The sequence below is a fragment of the Ahaetulla prasina genome, chromosome 1, assembly GCF_028640845.1.
Source record: "Ahaetulla prasina isolate Xishuangbanna chromosome 1, ASM2864084v1, whole genome shotgun sequence".
NCBI classification, from domain to species: Eukaryota; Metazoa; Chordata; class Lepidosauria; order Squamata; family Colubridae; genus Ahaetulla; species Ahaetulla prasina.
The window spans coordinates 36770204-36792344 of NC_080539.1; the positions used below are offsets into that span (position 1 = coordinate 36770204).

General features: G+C 37.5%; 1 protein-coding gene across 1 annotated transcript in view; it reads left to right on the forward strand.

Annotated features, from left to right (window-relative positions):
* USP34 (ubiquitin specific peptidase 34) overlaps positions 1-22141 on the forward strand; it is a 140576-nt gene that overhangs the window by 57035 nt on the left and 61400 nt on the right. Inside the window, 13 exon segments of the mRNA XM_058164851.1 lie at positions 1766-1861; positions 3969-4051; positions 7603-7757; positions 7848-7961; positions 12083-12182; positions 12322-12481; positions 13211-13337; positions 13430-13577; positions 13848-13948; positions 15378-15587; positions 17124-17249; positions 19867-19989; positions 20093-20176. Coding sequence (XP_058020834.1) covers positions 1766-1861; positions 3969-4051; positions 7603-7757; positions 7848-7961; positions 12083-12182; positions 12322-12481; positions 13211-13337; positions 13430-13577; positions 13848-13948; positions 15378-15587; positions 17124-17249; positions 19867-19989; positions 20093-20176 — 1627 coding nt within the window.

Here is a 22141-nt window from a genome sequence, read left to right on the forward strand (position 1 = left end):
CTCACCTCACAAAATAGTTGTGGGGAAAATAGGAGGAAGACGGAGTATTGTATATAACAAAATGAAATTCAACAGTGAAAAAAGTAAAGTTCTACATTTAGGCACACACAAAAAAAAGTGCACAGGTACCGTATATGTGGTACCTTGCTCAATAGTAGTAACTGTGAGAGGGATCTTGGAGTCCTAGTGGACAACCATTTAGAGATGAGTCAGTAGTGTGCAGCAGCTGCCAAAAAAGCCAATACAGTTCTGGGCTGCATAAACAGAGATAGAATCAAGATCATGTGAAGTGTTAATACCACTTTATAATGCCTTGGTAAGGCCACACTTGGAATATTCAGTTTTGGTCACCACGATGTAAAAAAGATGCTGAGACTCTAGAAAGAGTGCAGAGAAGAGCAACAAAGATGATTAGGGGACTGGAGGCTAAAACATATGAAGAACGGTTGCAGGAATTCGGTATGTCTAGTTTAATGAAAAGAAGGACTATGGGAGACATGATAGCAGTATTCCAATATCTCAGGGGTTGCCAGAAAAAAGAGGGAGTCAAACTATTATCCAAAGCACCTGAGGGTAGAACAAGAAGCAATGGGTGGAAACTAATCAAGGAGAGAAGCAACTTAGAACTAAGGAGACATTTCCTGACAGTTAGAACAATCAATAAGTGGAACAACTTGCCTGCAGAAGTTGTGAATGCTCAAACACTGGAAATTTTTAAGAAAATGTTGGATAGCCATTTGTCTGAAATGGTGTAGGGTTTCCTGCCTGGGCAGGGGGTTGGACTAGAAGACCTCCAAGGTCCCGTCCAACTCTGTTATTATGTATATCTTATGTATATATGTTTACTGCCTTGAATTACTTCTAAAATAATAAAGGCAGGAAAGAAAAATCTAATAAATAGCTTAGCATATATATATCTGCACTGTTTGCCCTTCCATCTGGATACCATCTTGTCACTGGGGAGGGACTTGAGTGTTCTGTTTTAAAGTTGAAAGCTATGCTGCAGTTACACCATCAGATAGTGAACTGCTCTACTTTGAAATTACCTATATTCAATTCAGAGATAAGAAAGAGGCTAAATATGCTAATCCAATATGATCCTCAATTGTTCAATTGATTTTCAAAACCTCCCATTCATAAATGCTGCAGAGTTCTTTCCCCTAAAGCCCTCCTTGAATAAAAACCTCTTCAGCAAGGGAACACTGCCCAGTCCAACTTAAGATCACAACACCAATGCTTTTAGTACAACTATTGATAATTGATAGCCAGTGTTCCCTAGATCATAGAAGGTTGCTAGCCTTCATACATCCTTGTTATTTTACCCAGCATATAATTTGCTTTTTAAATCACTTCCTTTTGCCTCTTAACTGCCACCCTCCCTTTCTCTTGTGGGATATATCTTCCTATAGAACACTATTATTCTCAGGTTCTACTTATCAATTAAACAAAAACAAAATCTTGCATGGATGTCTGCCAGACTCGCAAGAAGACATTGACTCCTGCATGCTGTTACAAGAGAAAACCTACCTCTAGTAATGGATGTAGTAGAAGTAGTGAGTAATGAATGGAACAATTGCTATGCCAAAAAGTGGCTAGAGTTATGGCACATCATACAGAACAACCTTAAACCTAATATTTAAGAAATATTATGAATTATCTTTTTAAAAAGAAATCTTTTTAAATGCAGTGTGGGTGTGTATGACTTACACAATGTTTTTTTTTCTATAATTGCCATTAAATGATATGAACTCTTACATTGAAACAGGTGGGCTGAAAAAGAACTTAATATGATGAAACTTTTCTTTGATAATTTGATACACTACATTCAAGCAGTCAGAGAAAGACGGCATAAACACACATTGTAAGTATGATTCTGGAGGATAAGGATCTTGTCCTTTTTTGTCTGTTCATGATTTAATATTTTGTACTACCATTGTTCACCTTGACCTTGCTAAACTCCATTTGCACATGACCAGACTAGTCGCTTGACCGGTCTGAATAATTTCAGCATCTGACTTACTGATGCCTATTCACTTCCACCATTTTTCTTCAGAGATGTACTAGCTCTTTTGGTAAGTGGAAAAAGGAATTAAACAAAAGGAATTCTGATGCAAAATAGAATTTAACATTTTAAGATTACATTGACCAAATAAAATTATACCGAGGCAGTGTATAGCTCCAATATCCACCAATATTTGCTATAAAATCATGACTAATTTATACCATACTATTTTATGCTGAGTGCTGACTGTTGATTTAAATTGTTTATGTTCAACAATGGTTATATTGAAATAGGAGAAAGATAAAAAGATAGTTTGGAAATTAAAACAAAAGAATAAGGTTTTGATCATTTGGGTATTAAATACATAGCAGATTCCATGTTGTCTTTTATAATATGAGATACAAATTCAGTAAATGTATACTGAATTATATGTTCATCATTAATAATTGAAATAATTGAAATAATCTCCTTCGGGAGATAGGGCGGTATATAAATATGATTAATAAAATAAAATAAATTAATAAAAAAATAAACTATTTTGAATAATATTTCTTAAAGTTTCCATGTGGCACTATTGTATACTTATTTAAAACTTTTAAATAGCTACTCATCTTGTATCCAACATTGGGTACCTCACTATCAAAATATAAAACATTTACCGTATATACTCGAATATAAGCCGATCCGAGTATAAGCCGAGGTCCCCAATTTTACCCCAAAAACTGGGGTAAACTGGGGACTCGAGTATAAGCCGAGGGTGGGAAATGAGGCACCTACGGTTGAAACCCTCCTCCCTCAGCTGAGAAGGCTGGCGGCTCCCCGCCCGCCTCTCACTGCACCGCAGGCTTCAGTCCGGTAAAATGTGAAAAAAAGAAAAAAAAACCTGGAGTATAAGCCGTATATACCCGAGTATAAGCCGAGGGGCTTAAAAAAAAAAAAACTTGAGTATAAGCCGATCCGAGTATAAGCCGATCCGAGTATAAGCCGAGGGGACGTTTTTCAGCACAAAAAATGTGCTGAAAAACTCGGCTTATACTCGAGTATATACGGTACTTAAAATAAAAATATCAGAAACAAAATACCTGGTACTACAGTCAAAAGTTTCCCATGCAGCCGCCCATGTTCCTCTCACCAGCAAATGGAGGAAGAGCTATAGTCATAGTGTAGTCTTAAATTCATAAAAGGGTTATTTCAGGTTAATATAGCCAGCATGTATATTCTCCAGTGTTATATGACAAAGAAACACATAATAATATTTGATGTATATTCTATGGGGGGACGGACTTCTAGGCCACGTTCACCTCCAGTGTTTTGGTTTTTTTACGTCAGTGAACTCAGTGTAGAAATTCAGCAGCAAAGATCAATATTCAACATTGTGATTTTTATTTATTTAACAAAATAAGAACGAAGCATATTAATATTTTATATTTATGCTGGCCTATGACTGTAATAAAAATTGTTCTATTTTATCTTTTACTTTACAAAATACCCTCATATGAATTTTAGTTTGTGTGTTTTGATTGCATTTCTACATTGTTGCTATGTATCACTATGCACCCTGTAATCCATAAAAGCTGGGGAAACTAAAGTATTTCACCCAACTGGGAAAATATTACTGGTTTAGTAGGCATGATGAAAAAAAATCTGAATCCTACAATAATGTTTAGTTTTAAAGATTTGATAATATGTTTTATAATGGACAAATTAAAATTCTCTTTTTGATTTAGAATTTTTAATTCCTCTATCTTTTTTGTCATGAAACCTTAATTGGATGTCTGTGAAGTCTACAGCAGTCAAGCTTAAATGATTGTGTCTTTTTCAGCATTTGTAATAACTATTTGTCATCTGATAATGAGGTTAAGACAACCCTCAGAAAAGATGATATGTATTAGTCTAATTTAATTTGGAAAAAATATAAAGCTTTCTTAAGGTTACTAATTTAACTTTTAAATAATTTCAATGATAGATACAGCCATAGCGCAGAGGTTCAGGTGCGTCTTCAGTTTCTGACATGTGTCTTTTCCACTCTGGGATCACCAGATCATTTCAGTAAGTTCTCACTATATCTTAATTTTTAAAAATTTAATTTTCTGTTTGTTTGTTTTTTGAAGTTTTATTTCTTAAAGAAATATTTAAGGTGGGGAATTCAGAATGCTTATTGTAACTGCAAACTTTAAGTACAAGTAGTCCATGACTTACAACCAGTTGCTTAGCAACCATTTGGAATTACAAGACACCCCCAAAATGTAATTATAACCCGATTCCAAATTTCCAATGTTCCTGCTGCAGTTGGGTGTTCAGCAACTAGTCCAGTTTAAGAGAGAGAGAGAGAGAGGGAATGAAAAAGAAAGAAAGAAAGAAAGAAAGAAAGAAAGAAAGAAAGAAAGATAGATAGATAGATAGATAGATAGATAGATAGATAGATAGATAGATAGATAGATAGATAGATAGATAGATAGATAGATAGATAGATAGATAGATAGATAGATAGATAGATAGATAGATAGATAGATAGATAGATCGATCGATCAAGGGAATTGTACTGGACAGCAATGCATGCAAAGAGAATCTGGGTTCATATTTATTGGACCAAAAGTGTGATGCAGCTGCAAACAAAGCAAATATAATCTAGGCTGCATAAGTAGAAGTATTATGTGAAGATCAAATAAGTCATTGTTCTTTCTTTTCTGCATTGGTCCACATAATATCCAGTCCTGGTCATTACATTTTAGGAAGGACAGTGATAAACTGAAGCCTGTCCAGAAGATAGAAATCAAGATGATAATATGCTGGGGAAAGGGAACCTATGATGAAGTATTGGATATGTTTAGCCTGTGGCTGAGGCAATTGCAAAGAAATATGATAAAAGTTTTTAAATTATATGAACATCTGTCATATAAAAGACAAGGCTGAATTGTTCCAAGAGACAGTAAAGAAACAATAGTTCTAAATTAGAAGGAAATTGATACTTTGTTAGAATGTAGGAAAGAATTTCTAATACTAAAGGAACTGTTGAGGAATTTTCAGTAGGGGACTTTCATTCAGTGAAGGTGTTTAAAGAGCCTGGATAGGCATATTTTGGGGGTGCCTTAATAATGGGTTCCTATATCTTGAAGGTTCTTTACCAATTAGAGATAACAGTTATTTCTGCAGATATATGGAGCTCAAAGTATTTTGTACTGTGGTAAAAGTTTTCTGGATATGTTTTTTCTGGATATGTTTGCATCAGTTTCTGAGTTTTGCTGTGAAATGACAAGATAGGAAAAGGCATGAACACAGTCATACCTGACACAATCAGTTATTTTCTCTTATTCATTGACCTCAGATAGGTATTTAATTTTCCAGAGGATCTGTAGACAGCAAGGCAAGGCAGATAACTGGAGAATAGGTGGCTTGAAATGTTGGCTTGAGAATAACCCATACTACTTGTTCTTCTTCTATGGTTGCAACGACATCATAAGAAGTTTTCTAATTTCCAAGTGACCAGCCATCTCCACAGCCATCTACTATGTGATATTTGTAGAGCTTTTTAGTGGGGAAAAGCCTTTATATTCAAGTTGGTGCAATTCCACGTGAAATGTCCGAAGCTCCATTTAGTCTGCGTTACAGGATTGAAACCTGAGCAGTTGTTTAGAATATAAAATTTTGTACAACTACGTCTTTTCTTAATGACTACCCTTCATGGCTGATTCAATCTGGAAAAGGTTGACTGAATTTGTCAGGTTATTACTGTGGGATGTGAAATATTAATTTCTCTGAATGAGTGGGCAGTACTGTGCTTTTTAACTTACAATATTGATGCTTAATATCTGTTGCTTAGCAGTAATATCTTGCTTGCAAAATATTCAAGGTGTTGGCAGCCATGCAGCGTTAGATAATCTTTTTAAAAATGGACTATCCCTTTTTATTAAATACTGGGTTATCTTCTTTCCTCTTCCTCTCCTTTTTTCTCTTTTTATTCTTATTACAAATGCAAAAAGTACATCAAAAACTCCTTCCTTCTATTTTACCCACAACAACCACATTGAGAGAGCATGTAACTGGTTTTCATGGCTAAGGCGGGATTTGAACTCGCAGTCTCCCAATCCCAATTTCTAGCCTGGCACCTTAACCACTAGACCAGAGGTGTCAAACTCAAGGCCAATGGGTCAAATCCGGCCCATAGGGTGCTTAGATCTGGCCCGTGGGGCTGTCCTGGAAATAGTGAAAGACGGCCTGCGGTGCCTCTGCCAGAGAAAACAGAACTTGGAAGGGTCGCATGCGGTCCAAGCTCCATTTTCTCTGACAAAGGGTTGTATGAGGCTGTCGCAGCTGAAAACGGAGCTCGGTAACCCGTTTTCTCTGGCAGAGTGTTCAGGCCACCACAGGCACCCCTGACACGAGTGACATAGAGCTGGCTGTGCCCAGCCTGGGCCCCCCCCGAGGTCAAACACAACCTTGATGTGGTCCTCAATGAAATCAAGTTTGACACGCCTGCACTAGACCAAACTGGCTCTTTGTCACATTGATGGATGACCTCTTTGAGGAATGTAACTTCTGAAACATTTTGAGGGGGGGACTTTTGATGTTGTTTATAACTATATTGTGGATCAGCTAATGAGTTGGAAGCACAAAATAGTGTTAAAATGGTTAACGTAGGGACATAAAAGTGATAGGTGATTCTGAAGATAATAAATAGCCATCAGTACTGATAGACACCAATAGCTCAATCTTCCATGAATTTTTCCAGCTTCCCTGTAGTCTTAAATTGGTTTGTGTCACTTGTGAAGGGAGCAGATTCCACAGTTTACAGGTAGTCCTCAAGTTACAACATAATGGAGCCTGCCTCTTATGGTTGCAAGTCGTGATGGGCGATAAGCAAAATGCCCACGTGATAGCATTGCTTAGTGACCCCCACCCCTGTTCTTTCCAGTGCTTCATTAAATGGCACATGGAATGCCTCAGGTGGGGGAGGCCTTGAGAGGCCTAGTAAGATTCACTTGCCCTGAGCCTCCCAAGGCCTCCTGTACCCATAGGCATCCTTTGCTTTGCTTCCCATCCCTCAGGGTCCTCACAGCCTTGGGCCTGCTTCCCACTCCTCAGATCTTCCACATTTCCACATACTCCCAATCTTGCACTTACTTTTGAAAGATGACTAGAGGTGATATTAGGGAAGGATAGCATGCCAATCCTCTTCACACCTCCATGTGGCCCTGCACTGGAATAGGGCAACATTTAAGATCAGGCACAGTGTTGTTGCAGGGCAACCACTCCAAAAATGGCACCTGCTTCTGGGATGGAGCCATGCAGCCTACGGATTCTGAGGGTTGGAGCAGCCTGCCCTCCTTCCCCAAACAAGGTCCAGTACCCCAAACTGTGGACCTGATGGACAGGGTGCATCACCATGACAATGTAGGTTTATCAGAAATTTACTGATTAGAAAAATAAAAGCTAATCTAGGATTTTTATTGAACCTATACTACTATTGGTTTTTGTTGTTCTGGTTTTGTATTGCATAGGAGAGAGATATTAATCCAATTTATAACCCATTGGAGGATTATTATAATCCGAATAAAAAATGGATAGAAAATTTCATAAATAAAATATATTTGAATTTTTAGGGTTGAGTCTGGAACAAGTTGATGTACTATGGCACTGCTTAGTTGAAGATTCTGAATGTTATGATGATGCTCTACACTGGTTCTTAAATCAAGTAAGAAGTAAAGATCAGCATGCTATGGGAATGGAAACCTACAAGCATCTTTTTTTAGAAAAGGTAAGTAGATTTTATCTTTGCTACATAATCAGCTATCGTTTCTTTTGAGCACAAGCTTCAAAATGATAATTATTATTATTATTTTGTTAGATGCCTCAGCTGAAGCCTGAAACAATTAGTATGACTGGATTAAACTTGTTTCAGCATTTATGTAATTTGGCTCGATTGGCTACTAGTGCATATGATGGTGGTTCAAACTCAGAGGTAAGCAAATGTACTGAGCGACTGTTTCATTTTTTGTAAAATTAATATGTCTGTGGGGTCCTTGGTGTTTTCTGAGCTTGGTTTCTTTCATACGGATGTTTCATTACCCAACCAAATAACAACATTGGTGCTAGAAGGGAGTGAGGTTTTTTCTCTGTTTGTAGTCTAATGATTTGTCCTATCAATGTTGATGGAAATGTTCTTGGCAATTCCTCTATAGGACAATCAGGCAGAAGAGGTAGCAGAGTGCATCCATGAACACTAACTAGCAGTCAGAAGACATGATGAAAACTCCTTAATATCAAACACATGGTCAGACTTAACTATAGCTTTTACTGGGAAACTGAGTATCCTAGACCAAACTAAGTCCAGAAAGGTTAGAGAATTTTTGGAAGCCCTCAACAGGCATGTAGAGATAAACAACATCAACATGCCATTTGAAAGACCTTCCTTCCAGCAATCAATATCTAGATAAGAAGAGATTAACACCAAGACTAATACTAAACCAAGGATCAAGCAATAAATAATACCCTAATCAAGGAACTACCAACTCAAACAAACAATCAAACAATAAACAGCCACCTACTCAAGGAACCATCAAAAATAACTCCCACCAACATTGACAGGCAAACCCCATTTCATTCTAGCACTGATGATGTTACCCAGTTGAGAAATGAAACATCTGCATGAATACAGCCAAGCTCATAAAGCACTAAGGACGCCATAGCTCAATTCTGAACGACAAATGTTATCTTCTGTTGATACTAACATGTCTAATAAGATACACTTTAATAAGGAATTACTTAGTGAACAATATCACTTGACTACATCATTGTCCAGTCATTCCTGTAAATAGGTAAGAAGATTTTTATTTGAATTAAATGTTTTGTAAATTTTTTAAAAGCCAGACATAAGAGTATTATAGGGAATGCAGTGGCATGTATGTTTCTGATCATTAGATATAGAGACATCACAGCATTTGAATACCTTTTCCAAGATCTTCATGGCCGCTCCAGCAAATGTTAATCTGTGACATATTTCTTGACTGTTCTTTTACTGTTGATGCTTGATCCTAAAAGGCATAAGCTAGCTACCACCTTGGTGTCTTCATTGCCAATTCTAAAATTGGTTGTTCCACCTTTTGTAATTAGTTTGATCTTCTTTATATTTAATTTTAATCTCTCTTTTCATTTTGCTCCTTATCCTTTTTTCCTAGGGCTTGCAGATCCTTTGCATTTTTGCTCTCAGAGTATACTGCAGGTTATTTCAATGCCAGGCTTGTCTTCTTCCAATCCAGCTTCCCTTAATATATATTCAGCATATAGGTTGAACAAATAAGGGGAGAGGATGCGGCCTTGTATCCTTTACTGCCCAGGCCCTAATGCGATAGAGGAACATTTCTACCATTGTGCTTTACAGTTGTATCTGATTCTTATGAGACATCTTTGATTTTCACCAAACATGTTATCTGGTACTATTTCCAAATTACTTCATCTTTGCCTCATTTATCCAGAGCATATTGTTCCAGAAATCCTGGTCTTTATCTAGGTGAATAAACTTTGGTCTTGTCCTGGTATTCTTTCTGGACAGCAAAGGTTTCCTCCTGGCATACCTTTCAAATAGATCTAATTTGTGCGGCTTCTTTCTAATGGTAGAAAGGACACTTTGACCTCACTAGTGGTGAGAGCTACTGGAAACTCAAGTGATGAAATTCTGGAGTTCATAGAGACTTCTTTCATAACGTTGTGTGAATTTGCTGGGATGGTCTGACCTGAGCAATTTGGCAGTTGTTTGAAATCATCTCTACATGTTTATGATCTTCTAGACAGTGGAATAATTAACATCCAAATGTTTGGCATCCCTTTCCAAACTCATAGACGTCTATAACATTTTTGAAGACCTCAGAATGTTCCTTTTTTTTTAAACAAGTTTTTATTGATTTTTTAATTTCCCCCCCTACACACATACATAGTTTATGAACAGAGTATTGGCCATATCATATCTTATACAATTTAACATACCCAAATACATTTCACTTTATTTCAGTTTCTAACAAAGTATTCTTTTTTCCATATTTTAATCGTGTCTTAATATTTCCATGCTCAATTATATAAATCACATTTTCCTTCGCCCTCCAGTTCTAATTTCTCCATTTTTACTCATTTCTATTGGCATCCTTCAGTCTCAAAAGACTATGGTATCATGCTCTGGAAACAGCATCTAGTGTGGCTAGAAAGGCCAATTCGAGAGCGGCAATCCTTTCCACACTGAGGGCAGATATATTCTGTCTCCTGCCCAGCCCCCAGATTTCGCTGGTTCCGGGACTGCCTCTTTGCCTCAGCCTGCTGAACAAGTGTCTCTTCAAATCGGAGAAGGCCATGCTGCGTCTTTGGCCTCCAAGCTGAACGATCGGAGGTCAAGATTTCCCAGTTGTTAATGTCCATTCCCAGGGCCTTTAGGTCCCTCTTGCAGATATCCTTATATCGCAGTTGGGGTCTCCTTCTGAGGCGTTTTCCCTGCACTAATTCTCCATACAGGAGATCTTTCGGAATCCAACCATCAGCCATTCTCGCGACATGCCCAAGCCAGTGTAGACGTTGCTGTTTCAGTAGTGTATACATGCTAGAAATTCCAGCACGTTCCAAGACTGCGCTATTTGGAACTTTGTCCTGCCAGGTAATGCCAAAAATACATCAGAGATAGTGCATATGAAAGGTGTTCAACTTTCTGTCCTGCTGTGCGTAAAGGGTCCAAGACTCACTGCAGTACAAGAGTGTGCTCAGGACACGGGCTCTATAGACCTGGATCTTTATATGTTCCGTCAGCTTCTTATTAAGCCATACTTTCTTTATAAGTCTGGAAAATGTGGCCACTTTACCAATACATTTTTACTAATATTTGTTCTCTTTTATTATTTTTTAGGTATTTCAGTTTTTATCCTGATATATTCAAACATATTCGGGGTTGTCTTTCTTCCATTTCATCTTTTTCGTTTTACAGCAGTCTTTCTTCTCCTTCTCATTCCTCTCGCTCCCTTCTTTTATCCTTCCTACTTTCTTCTCTCCTCTCCTACTCCTTCTCTACTTCCCTTTCCTTTCTCCTCTTCCTCCCATCTTCCTCCCTATCTAACTTTCTTTCTTACTCTTATTTCCCCTCCCTTTCTTCCTCTCCTCTTCCCTTTCTTCTTTCTCTCTCCCTCCTTCCCTCTTTTGGTCTCTCTCCTTCTTATTATCTCTATTGCTGTATTCATTTTCATTTCAATATTTTTAACAATGGTGTCCACACAACCCTGATTTTCCCATTTATCAAGTATATTTCTCATATGTTTTAATTATTAACATTGTCTTCATCTTATTCCATTTTTATCTTACAACCTTTCAATTAGTACAACCTTCCATCTCTTATTTTCTTTAAATTCTTATTCACAATTCAATAATTATTTTTCTCTTCCAATAGGATACATCTTTTACTAACATTTCAATTTTATTCCATTTTATATCTCAGTTTCAATTATTTTCACTTATATACCATACTGTCTTTCATATCTCATCTGCTGGACTATTTTTCTTAAACAATATACTTCTTTTTTTACTTCTTCTCAGTTTTATATCTTAATTTCAATCAATTTCTTTATTCTTTTCCATATTTATAATATATTTCTTTACCATCCACTATAATTCTTTTATTGTTTGAGAATACATTCCATGCATTCTCAAACAATAAAACATATATCCTATTACATCTTTCACATTTCATCTACTTCTCCATTTTGCATTAAACAACATATTTCTTCTTTTTTTACTTCTTACATTCACTTCATTTCAACCTTTTTTACTTCCCTTTTACTATAATCTATATATTTCTTCTAAATTACATCTTACCTAAAATTTCTACAACTATTTTAATTTTTTTTCTGCTGCTCATTTTTCTACTTCTTTTACCCATTTTCTTTCAGTCTCTCCAAAATCCTAGTTTTGGAGACCTCAGAATATTCTTTTGATCTAGACATGTGACCACCCAGTTCAACATTTGACCCTGATCTGATCCAAAATTAAATTATACAGTGGACTACAAAATGTAAACGGTGCATGATATTTCTTTTTTTCTTTTTTCTTTTACAGTTGTGTGGTATGGACCAATTCTGGGGTATTGCTTTAAGAGCTCAATCTGGAGATGTGAGCCGGGCAGCTATACAGTACATTAATTCCTATTATATTAATGGTATGAGAATTTATTTTGAAAATTCTGGGCTTAGAATTCCAAAGAAAATACTTTGTATCATTTCTTTTTTTCTTATGGAAATAAAATAAATTTAAACAAGGTTTTTTTTTAATCTAGTTCATTTATTTTTAACTCTTAGGTAAAACAGGTCTGGAGAAAGAACAAGAATTTATTAGCAAATGCATGGAAAGCCTAATGATAGCATCTAGTAATCTAGAGCAAGATTCTCATTCCAGTCTTACCATTATTGAACGAGGACTTCTCATGCTTAAAACTCATTTAGAAGCTTTTCGGAGAAGGTAAACTATATCCTTGTATTGTTTTATCAAAAAGTAGTATTTCAGGAAAAATGACTGGCAGTTATGAATGTTATTTTTGTGGCCTCAATATTAATGTGTTATATTTTTTAACTGCTTTTAGTTAGGATTTTCAAAAGAAAATTCTGAAAATTTTGTTGCAAATTGAAGTGGATTATTTTCAAGGACTAGTGGGTGGGGCTGGGATAAAAGAGAGAAAGAAACTTGCCTGTGATATAAATTAGGGGTTCCCAGGCCCCAGTCCATGGACCAGCACCAGGACATGACACGCCGGAAACAGAGCCATGTAAACAAGTGAAGCCCCATCCACGAGATGCAGGCGGCATGTGAAACCAAGCCCACCCCTCACCCCGGTCTGAGAAAAATCTTTCTCTGTGGAATCAGCCCTTGGTGCCCAAAAGGTTGGGGGCCACTGATATAAATCATTCTAGTTTTTGAATATCCTTTGGTTTCCTATGTAGTGTTGAGTAACCTATTTTTAAAATAAGACTGAAACATTGAGCTCATAAAATTAACTTTATAGTTTTTAGACTGACAAAAGTTCATAAACACCAAAAGTCCTAAAATACTAAGAAATTCAGTCACTTGTCTTTGTATATGAGCTCAGCCTAATAATCTCACCTTGAACAGGTAGATGTGTACATTTCCACATATTTGCTCAGAAGAAATAGTTTGTCATTGTTTTCTCTTTTTATAATACTTTTTCCTCAGGTTTGCATATCATCTGAGGCAATGGCAAATAGAAGGCACTGGTATCAGCAGCCATTTAAAAGCATTGAGTGATAAACAATCACTACCTCTCAGAATTGTTTGTCAACCAGCTGGACTTCCTGACAAAGTACGTTTTAATTTGCTTTCAACCCATATGTTATTTTCAATCTCTTATCTTATCTGGGAAATAAATTTATTGTATAATGTGTTCTGTTCCAGATGACCATTGAAATGTATCCAAGTGATCAGGTGGCAGATCTAAGAGCTGAGGTTACTCATTGGTATGAAAATTTGCAGAAAGAACAGCTGAATCAGCAAGCACATCTGCAAGAATTTGGTCAAATCAGTAGAAAAGGAGATTTTCCAGGTACATTTTAAATATTTTTCTGATTAAAACTTGACTGATTTGCAGTCCAATTTGAGTTGGGAGGTAGGTTTAATTTTGTCTCTATTTTCAGTTCATACAAAAAAAGGACTGTTCTAGTGTTTTTCTCAATTTAGATACATGAATGAGTGAGTGAATGAATAAAATAATAGAAAATCTATTATTTCTATAGTTCTGTAAAATGGTTGTCATACCTTTGGTGGTTAAAGTAAAAGGGAAAATACTGAAAAAATATTTGTTTTTCATTTTTAGGGGGTCTCATGGGGCCTGTAAGAATGATTTCTTCTGGACATGAACTAACAACTGACTATGATGAAAAAACTCTTCATGAATTGGGGTTTAAAGATATGCAGGTATTGATAAATGTTCAGAGGTGATTATAAAACATTCTGTAGTGATAATAAATTCATTATAGTTACTTATTTGTTAGATTTTTATCCTACTGTATTACTTTCTAAGTAACTCAAGGCAAAAAGCATACATAATACTCCTTCCTGTTTTTCCCAAGACAACCCTATGAGGTGAGTTGGACTGACAGTGATTGATCCTAAGTCACCCACCTGGCTTTTGAACCTAAGGTGGAACTAGAACTCACAGTCCCCTGGTTTCTGGGCCAGCATCTTAACCATTCAAATTGGAACTGGCAACTCAATCACTAAGCAAAGTGGTTGTTAAGTACTTTACTTTTCCTCATTCTGCTGCCTTTTGGAATGCTTACCCCAGTGACTCTGGGAATAGCAGGCTCAAAACTAATTATTTTCCCATTTTTGGCTTTTGTTTGCTTCCTAACCACCCCTGCCCTTTGAAAAACTCACCCTTGCCCTGAGTTAATCAACAAAAGGGGAAATAATGTTTGTATTTACAGTAATTGGAGAGAAAGTGATTATAAAAGAATAAGCAGACCCACAATGGGAACACACATGGAAAGCAATGTGCTGGTGTTGGCAGCTGCATTCTACACAAACAGCCCAATAATTCGCATTGTGGGTTGGTTTACTCTCTCTTAATTGCTCCCTTGCCAATCTTTCCACTATGCAAGGGGAGGAGGATATGAGTCAAGCACAAGAGACATTGCCTACTGAAACAGTTCCCCTCCCCCCCCCGAGTATAATATTGGGGAGGAAGAGATTACAAGAGAGTAAGCATGCACAATGAGAAATACGCATTGAAAGCAATGTGCTGGCACTAGTAGCCCTGTCCGCACTACACAAACAGCCTGGTATATTCCCCATTGTTTGCCTGCTTATTCTCTTGTAATCTCCCCTCTCCAGTTTCTCTGTTCTGCAAGGATACAAAAGAAAATCAAAACAAGGCAGGTATGGGACAACATATATCGATTGTAACTATGATCACATACATGACTAAGGGACATTGTTAAGATCATAAATAGGGCATTGATCATAAAGTTATTCTTTCAATAATTTCAGTCACTGGAAGCAGTAGATAGGTGAAGGCTACCTATAACTAAAATAAATCCTGGTGGAAAAGCTTTAACTTATTTTAGCAGAAAGCTTTATTAAAGGTACAGAAAGAGATATCTGTTGGTCAGCTGGAAAATGTAAAAGATGGCAAGACAAAATATTGCCCATTGCCAGGAAGAATTTTTATACTTTGCCAGAGGACTGACTTGTACTTTTCGTTCTCCCTGCTACCTGAACAACTTTCTCATGGCCCTAGTCAGTGTGTTGAAGGCAAACTATTGGTACCAATATACAAATGCCTTTATAATAATAACTTCCTCACTTTTTTAAAAATTAAATTATCTTCACTTGTTATTTCAAGATGGTCTTTGTGTCCCTGGGTGCTCCAAGGAGAGAGCGAAAAGGGGAAGGAGTTCAGCTTCCAGCATCCTGCTTGCCAGCACCTCAGAAGGACAACATCCCAATGCTTTTACTTCTGCAAGAGCCTCATCTTACCACCCTGTTTGATTTGCTAGAAATGCTTGCTTCCTTTAAGCCTCCACCCACAGAAGTGGCTATGGAAGATAGTGAGGTAACTTTAATTACGATTCTTAGCAGTGGTGAAATCCTCTGTAGGTTGCCACTGGTTTGCTGCCTGCACATACGTGCCAAATGTGTGCTGTGCGTGCATGCATGCACAGCACGTGCCAAACATGCACTGTGCATGCATGCACAGTGTGCACCAAATGCATGCTGTGCACACATGCATAGTGTATACCAAACACGCATGCGCATGCACAGTGCGTGCCAAGCGTGCACTGCGCATGGAAAAAAGAGCCATTTGAAGGTAAGTAGAACGGCGAGGGGGGGGGAAGCATAAATTGTGTTTTATGCCAGGGGCCACAGCCCACTACTGGACCATCTATTCGTAATTGGGCTGCGTGCCAGTGCACATGGGTACAACTCAAAGAAACGGCGGACTGCTGCACACGCATGCGTAGCTCCATTTGCAGTCGAGCTGTGCATGCAGGCTGGCCCACCAATCGTTTGAGTCAAGCTGTACGCATGAGCACGGCCTGGTTCCCTTCTCTCCCCCCCCCCTCCCCTCCCCCCCAGCCAGGCTGCCAAGCCGCAAAGGTTGGGGACTACTGTTTTATGCAGTTTTTAACCATGCAAGCACAAACATGGCAGGGGTCCATTATCTATCAGACAATAGGCATTGCTGCATATTTCAGAAGATAATTAAAAAATGTCCAAATTCCCTGTCATCTCATGGAAAAATACACACTTCTGCAATCTTTCTACTGCAGCATTTAGGCATATATTGCAGAAGTCGATAGTGGACAAGTGTGTGTTTGTGGGGATTAGTTTCAGAAGATGATGGGTGCTAGCCAATAACTGACCAAATACTCTATGTGTATAGGCAACATAATTGTTAACTTTTGCTGTTAAATTTAAGAGATTCGTGAAAACTTTCAGTATTGATGAGTAAAATTGGCATTATATTTTTGTGATATGTTAGTTTCTTTATCCATCTGAAGTTTAGTTTTCTATTATCCTACATGGAGCTATAGAATGGTTATAAATAGTGTATAGTAATGATAAATATAAGGATGATTGTCACTGTTTTGGGGCATAATAACAGTATGTAGATAAGCAAAAAGCTATTACAATCAATTTAATATTTAACTTGAATGTGCACTTTAACTGTTTTCACTTTCAGCCATGGCACTAGTTTGCCATGAACTGCTCTCCAGACAGGTTGCGTTCACATCTAGCAAATTCAAACATGATTCAACCTGCTGCTGTGTGCTTCATGCCTTCTACCTTTGATTGGAAGTTATTTGTACTCAAGAACAACAGTAATAACTAGATTTCTATTGATATAGATATGCTACTATAGTTAAAATACTATATGGTATTGTAATTTAACTAATTGAAAGAATAAAGAAGGTAGGCTCACAAGAAACTTGAGCCTGATAGAAAAAACAGATTCTCTTTTTGAATTCAGTGTGAAAAATTTTATTAGAACATCTATTACAATCCGTGTGACAAAATTGTTGTTATTGTAATTTATTTAATGTCTGTTTTTTATATATTCATGATATATTTTTACCTGTTTCTTCAGAGTGCAAAATGTGAAGAACTCCACCTTCATGCAGAAAATCTATCAAGGCGAGTTTGGGAGTTGTTAATGCTACTGCCTACATGTCCTAATATGCTTCAGGCATTTCAAAATATTTCAGATGATCAGGTGAGCAAAAAGTCTTAAATATCTCTTAAATATTTGGAATTGTTGATGCATGAAGTTGGAAGTGCTACGTATAATTTAGACTTGGCATCACAGTTTGGAGTTTGGGGATTCAAATATCTGTTACTATTCATGTGTCTTGAGAAGGAGAGGGAAGCTATTATGACATTCAGAAGGCCTTATGAGTGGCCAGTTTTGGCATCACAGAGACCCTGCCCACTCCCCTCTTTTCATACAGATATCAGGAAGGAAGAGAAAGGAAGTTGCTGGAAAGATTGAGGTAGGTGGGCCAGTAAGAAATACTATGGTGGGCTTCTTAAGGCCACTATAGCACAGAATGGGACAACTCGCTGTAGCCAATTTGCCATAACCAACTCACCACGGCCAACTCTCAGTGGGAGAACTCACCATGGTCAATTCACCACAGGAGTAGCTTGGAATGGGATAATTCACTGCAGCCAACTCACCACAGGACAACTTGCTGCAGGACAATTCATCAATTCAATTTAATTATTTAAAATAGTTTAATTTTTTTTATTTTTGTCATTCACATTTTATTTTCTCCCTCCTTTGGCATCCTTTCTTCAATTATTCTATTCCACTATGTCTTCAATATTAGTGTAACTCTCATCCCACAGTGAGTTGTCCTGTGGTGAGTTGACCATGGTGAACTGACCTGTGGCGAGTTGCCTGTGGTGAACTGGCCATGGTGAGTTGTTCGTGTGACTTGTCCTGTGGTAGGTTGGCCATGGTGAATTGTCTTGTGGCGAGTTGGCTGTGGCAAGCTGGCCATAGTGAGTTGGCTATGGTGAGTTGTCATAGACCCGATGAGATGTTTTAGTATGTCCAGAGGATGGATGCGCTAGATGGGTTTCAGAGGGCTCTTGGGATCTTTCCTGTGGATAGTTTGACCAAAGCTTTAGTTGTTGATTGGAATCAGCAAGTGGCTAAGCCTTGCACTGGAGTTGTTCTATGTGGCCTCCTTCTTCACTGATCCTAGGCCATACCTTGGTTCTCTAAGGAACTCTAGGAGATGAAGCACCAGAAGAAATGCCATTGAAGGAAGACAAAGAGTCTAAATTGAGCCGCAGTGGCGTAGTGGTTAGAATGCAGTACTGCAGGCTACTTCTGCTGGCTGCCTGTAATTTGGCAGATCGAATCTCACCAGGCTCAAGGTTGACTCAACCTTCCATCCTTCCAAGGCCGGTAAATTGAGGAACCAGATTGTTGGGGGCAATATGCTGACTCTGTAAACCGTTTAGAGGGGGCTGTAAAACGCTATGAAGCAGTATATAAGTCTCAGTGCTATTGCTAAATGAGCATATGTAAAACCACATATTTCAGTTTAGAGCATATTAATAAGAATAGTGAAAAATGCATTCACAGCTGGCCAGTGGCCCTGTTTAAGGTGACTTCTTGCCTGCTGGGAAGGGAGAGCTACAGGAACATCTTGCTTTCTGGTAGATAAATTCATTCAGATTTGGACTCTAAATGGACAGGTCCTTGGTAGGTGTCAGGGGCAAACTCCAGTAGGGTTATTTGGAGTGTGTTTATGGTTGTGACTAATGTGGAAATCCTCCACTGGACTGTGAGCTTATCCCCCTGGTTATTTGTTTATTAATGTAAGCTGCCCAGGATCAGTTATAGCTGAGATGGAAGGCAAACATGTCTAATAAATATATAAGTAAAATAAATAAATAAATAGTTCCAGGTCCCTTGTGGTTGTTTAAGACTACTCTCGTGTATATCTTAAAACAGTTTTTTGAATTCTAGCAAATGTTCATGTTTCAGTAAACTACAAAAGTATAAATGAAGGTATATTGCTGATAACAGCAAATGATTTTACATATCTGGAATAATTTTGTTGAATAGACAATCCAATTTCATTTTAATAAGTTAAGCATAAATTAAAATATAGATAGTAATTGTGGAAACTTCAAAAACTGTCACCTATTCAGCATTTACCTTTCCCTTTTAATTCAGCTGTAACTTTAGGAGTCTATAGTGAACCATAGATTAAGCATAGTTTTAACCATAGATATAATGAGTCAAATTATATTCAACAGAGTGTATACCATATGTTTTGCACTATAAGATGCTCTGGACTATAAGATGCACATTAGCTTTAGAGGAGGAAAACAAGGGGGGGTGGAATTCTGCCTCCCAGCATCCATCCAGTATTCATCTGACTAGCGTCCTTGCAGCAAACAGCCTGCCTCCTCCGTGTCTGCTGCCTCTGCCGGGTAACACTGGAGCCTTCGTTCTAGGATCGCCGCCCCCAATCAGTGATAGACGACAGTGATCAGCGGCGAACAGGTGGCAGCAGCGATAGGCAGTATTCCAGGAGGCCAATCCAACCGCTGATTAGCTGCTCGGCAGTGAAGGCTCCAGAGTTCCGCGGCGGCGAACACTATACCCACACCAACACTCCCTGCCGCAATATTCACTATAAGACGCACAGACATTTCCACCCATTTTTGGCAGGGGGGAAGTCATCTTATAGTGCGAAAAATATGGTAATTAAGATATGAGTGTATATAACTGCAAGTATATATTCAAGTTCAGATTATAGTTGATCCTCTCTTACAGACTTTGTCTAATCTTTTTTATTTTTTAAAAGAGTAATGACGGATTCAGCTGGAAAGATCTTTTAAGAATAAAAAGTGCCCATAAACTTTTGTATGCTCTGGAAATAATTGAAGCGCTTGGAAAACCCAATAGAAGAATAAGACGGGAATCCACGGTAGTATAATTTTATTTTTCAAAGTTTTGATTCATATAAATTTGTAAAGTTCCTTTTATAATGTATCTTTCATGATCATTTATGTTTTTCTCATCGATTTTAGGGAAGTTATAGTGACCTTTACCCAGATTCTGATGATTCAAGTGAAGATCAAATAGAAAATAGTAAAAACACTTGGAGTTGCAAGGTTTGAAATTATTATATAAAAATGCTATTCTGGTGATATGTGTCTTTGTTCACATATGTCTGTACTTTTACTTTTTGATTTTAATTAGAAAATGAAGTATTGACAAACAATCTTAGGCTGCATTTTTGAATAAATCATTTCATAAAGCAGAAAAGGAATTGTTCTTTGTACAATAATGAATTGCTTATTTTTAATTTAAATTTTAATAAATTTATAATGGCTATAGACCAGCATAAGGAGCGTGGGTTACAGTCAATTAAAAACAGAAAATACATCAAAGATTTTAAAAATATGAAAACTGAAATATATAAAAATATATTAAAACAAAGTAATTTTTTTTTAAAAAGTCTTTACAAATCTTAAATGAAGAATAGGAGCATTAAATGGGTATAGGGAAGCATTTATGAAAGATTATATCAAATTACAAGGATGGCAAATACAGGAATCTTCCTGTGTTGACCTTCAAGGACAGCTGAGGGAAGGGCATGACATCATGCCAGACTAAAGGCCTCTGGTATTTAGGTAGTTCAAGTTTAGTTAAGTATGCCATAGGGAAGGTAGAGTACCTGTTGGACTCATTAGCAGTGAACGTTGGTGTCCTAGCTAGTTCTGTTTGGTGCTCTGTATCTGCTACTTGCTGTTTAATGAGTGTTGGTCTGATAATATCCTATGCTGAAAAGAAGACCTGGAAAGAAATCCAAGCATGAGATTTTAGTTGCCACGACCTATTTCCATATGGATTGACAATCATTGCTCATAATTAATGGAGGAAGATCAAGAAGAGGAAAAGGATAGTCTAAGCCAATACTTGAATATGGTCACCTATACTTTAGCCTCCATTTTGATGAGGCTTTTCTCTAGTTGCATGGTGTCATTAGAGACAAATTTTGGGACTTGAAAGGCTGATTTTAGAAATTTGGATTGTACAAATTCTGATAATGCAAAATTTGAGAAGGAGTCCAACTGGGCAAAATAAAGTTGTGTTATTGGCTTGGCTTTCAATAATTTGAGTGCTACCGGTACATTGTGACCACCTCTTGTTGAGTTAAGGAATATAAGGATGGCAGCTGAGCTCCTTCATGCATTTTCAGCAACATAGTTCCCATGGATTTTTCTACTGCCAGAAGAATGGCAAACTGCCCCCAGGTATTTGAAACAGGACATGTATAATCTTGTGGCATCTATGCTCCCAAGGGTGGCTCTTGGATCTTTTGTCAAATGCCATGATTTTAGTTTTCTGATAATTGAGTTCATAGTTGAGCAGAATTATGTTAGTGTTCTCGCTGTTCTTTTAAACCAGATCTAGAAAGTATTGCTGCAGTATTTTGATAAAATGAAACAGAGATGTACCTATCCTCTATCAAATTTGGGAGAGTAAAAGTCCATGTTGTAGAGGTGACCCACCATACAGTTGAATTAGAATGAGTGGAGCCAATATGCAGCCTTGATGAGATGGCCTTGGAGGTTACATTTTACGTTGAGTGTGGTTCCTTCAGGTACCATACATATTAAACGAAGCAGACTTTGGTAAATTGAGACAGTTTTTTCCCACAAATAAGCTCAGGATATGGGATAAAATGTTGCTTTGAAATCTATAGCATAAAGAGAGGTTGTGTTGTGTTGTGTTGCAGAAAGAGTATTTTTCTTTGAGATGATGAACTAGTAGGGACTAATCAGTGGTGGCTTGGCTTTCCCTAAAGCCAGCTTGCTCCTTTGCAAGTGTGTTTGCGTTTTCCATCTATTCCTGGAATTTCTATTGTAGATATCTTTGCTGATTGTCTTGAGGGAGGCTCATTGGTCTATAAGCAGCAGGACCATCTTTTTTTCTTTTTGTACAGTATATAGAGAATGATTGCAGGCCCCCAATCCTTGGGGACTCTGCTGTTGGTGTTGATGAAGATAAATAGTAAGGCCAGAGTACAGGTCGAGAATTATTTAATTATCAGTGAGAGGTTTGTGCTTACT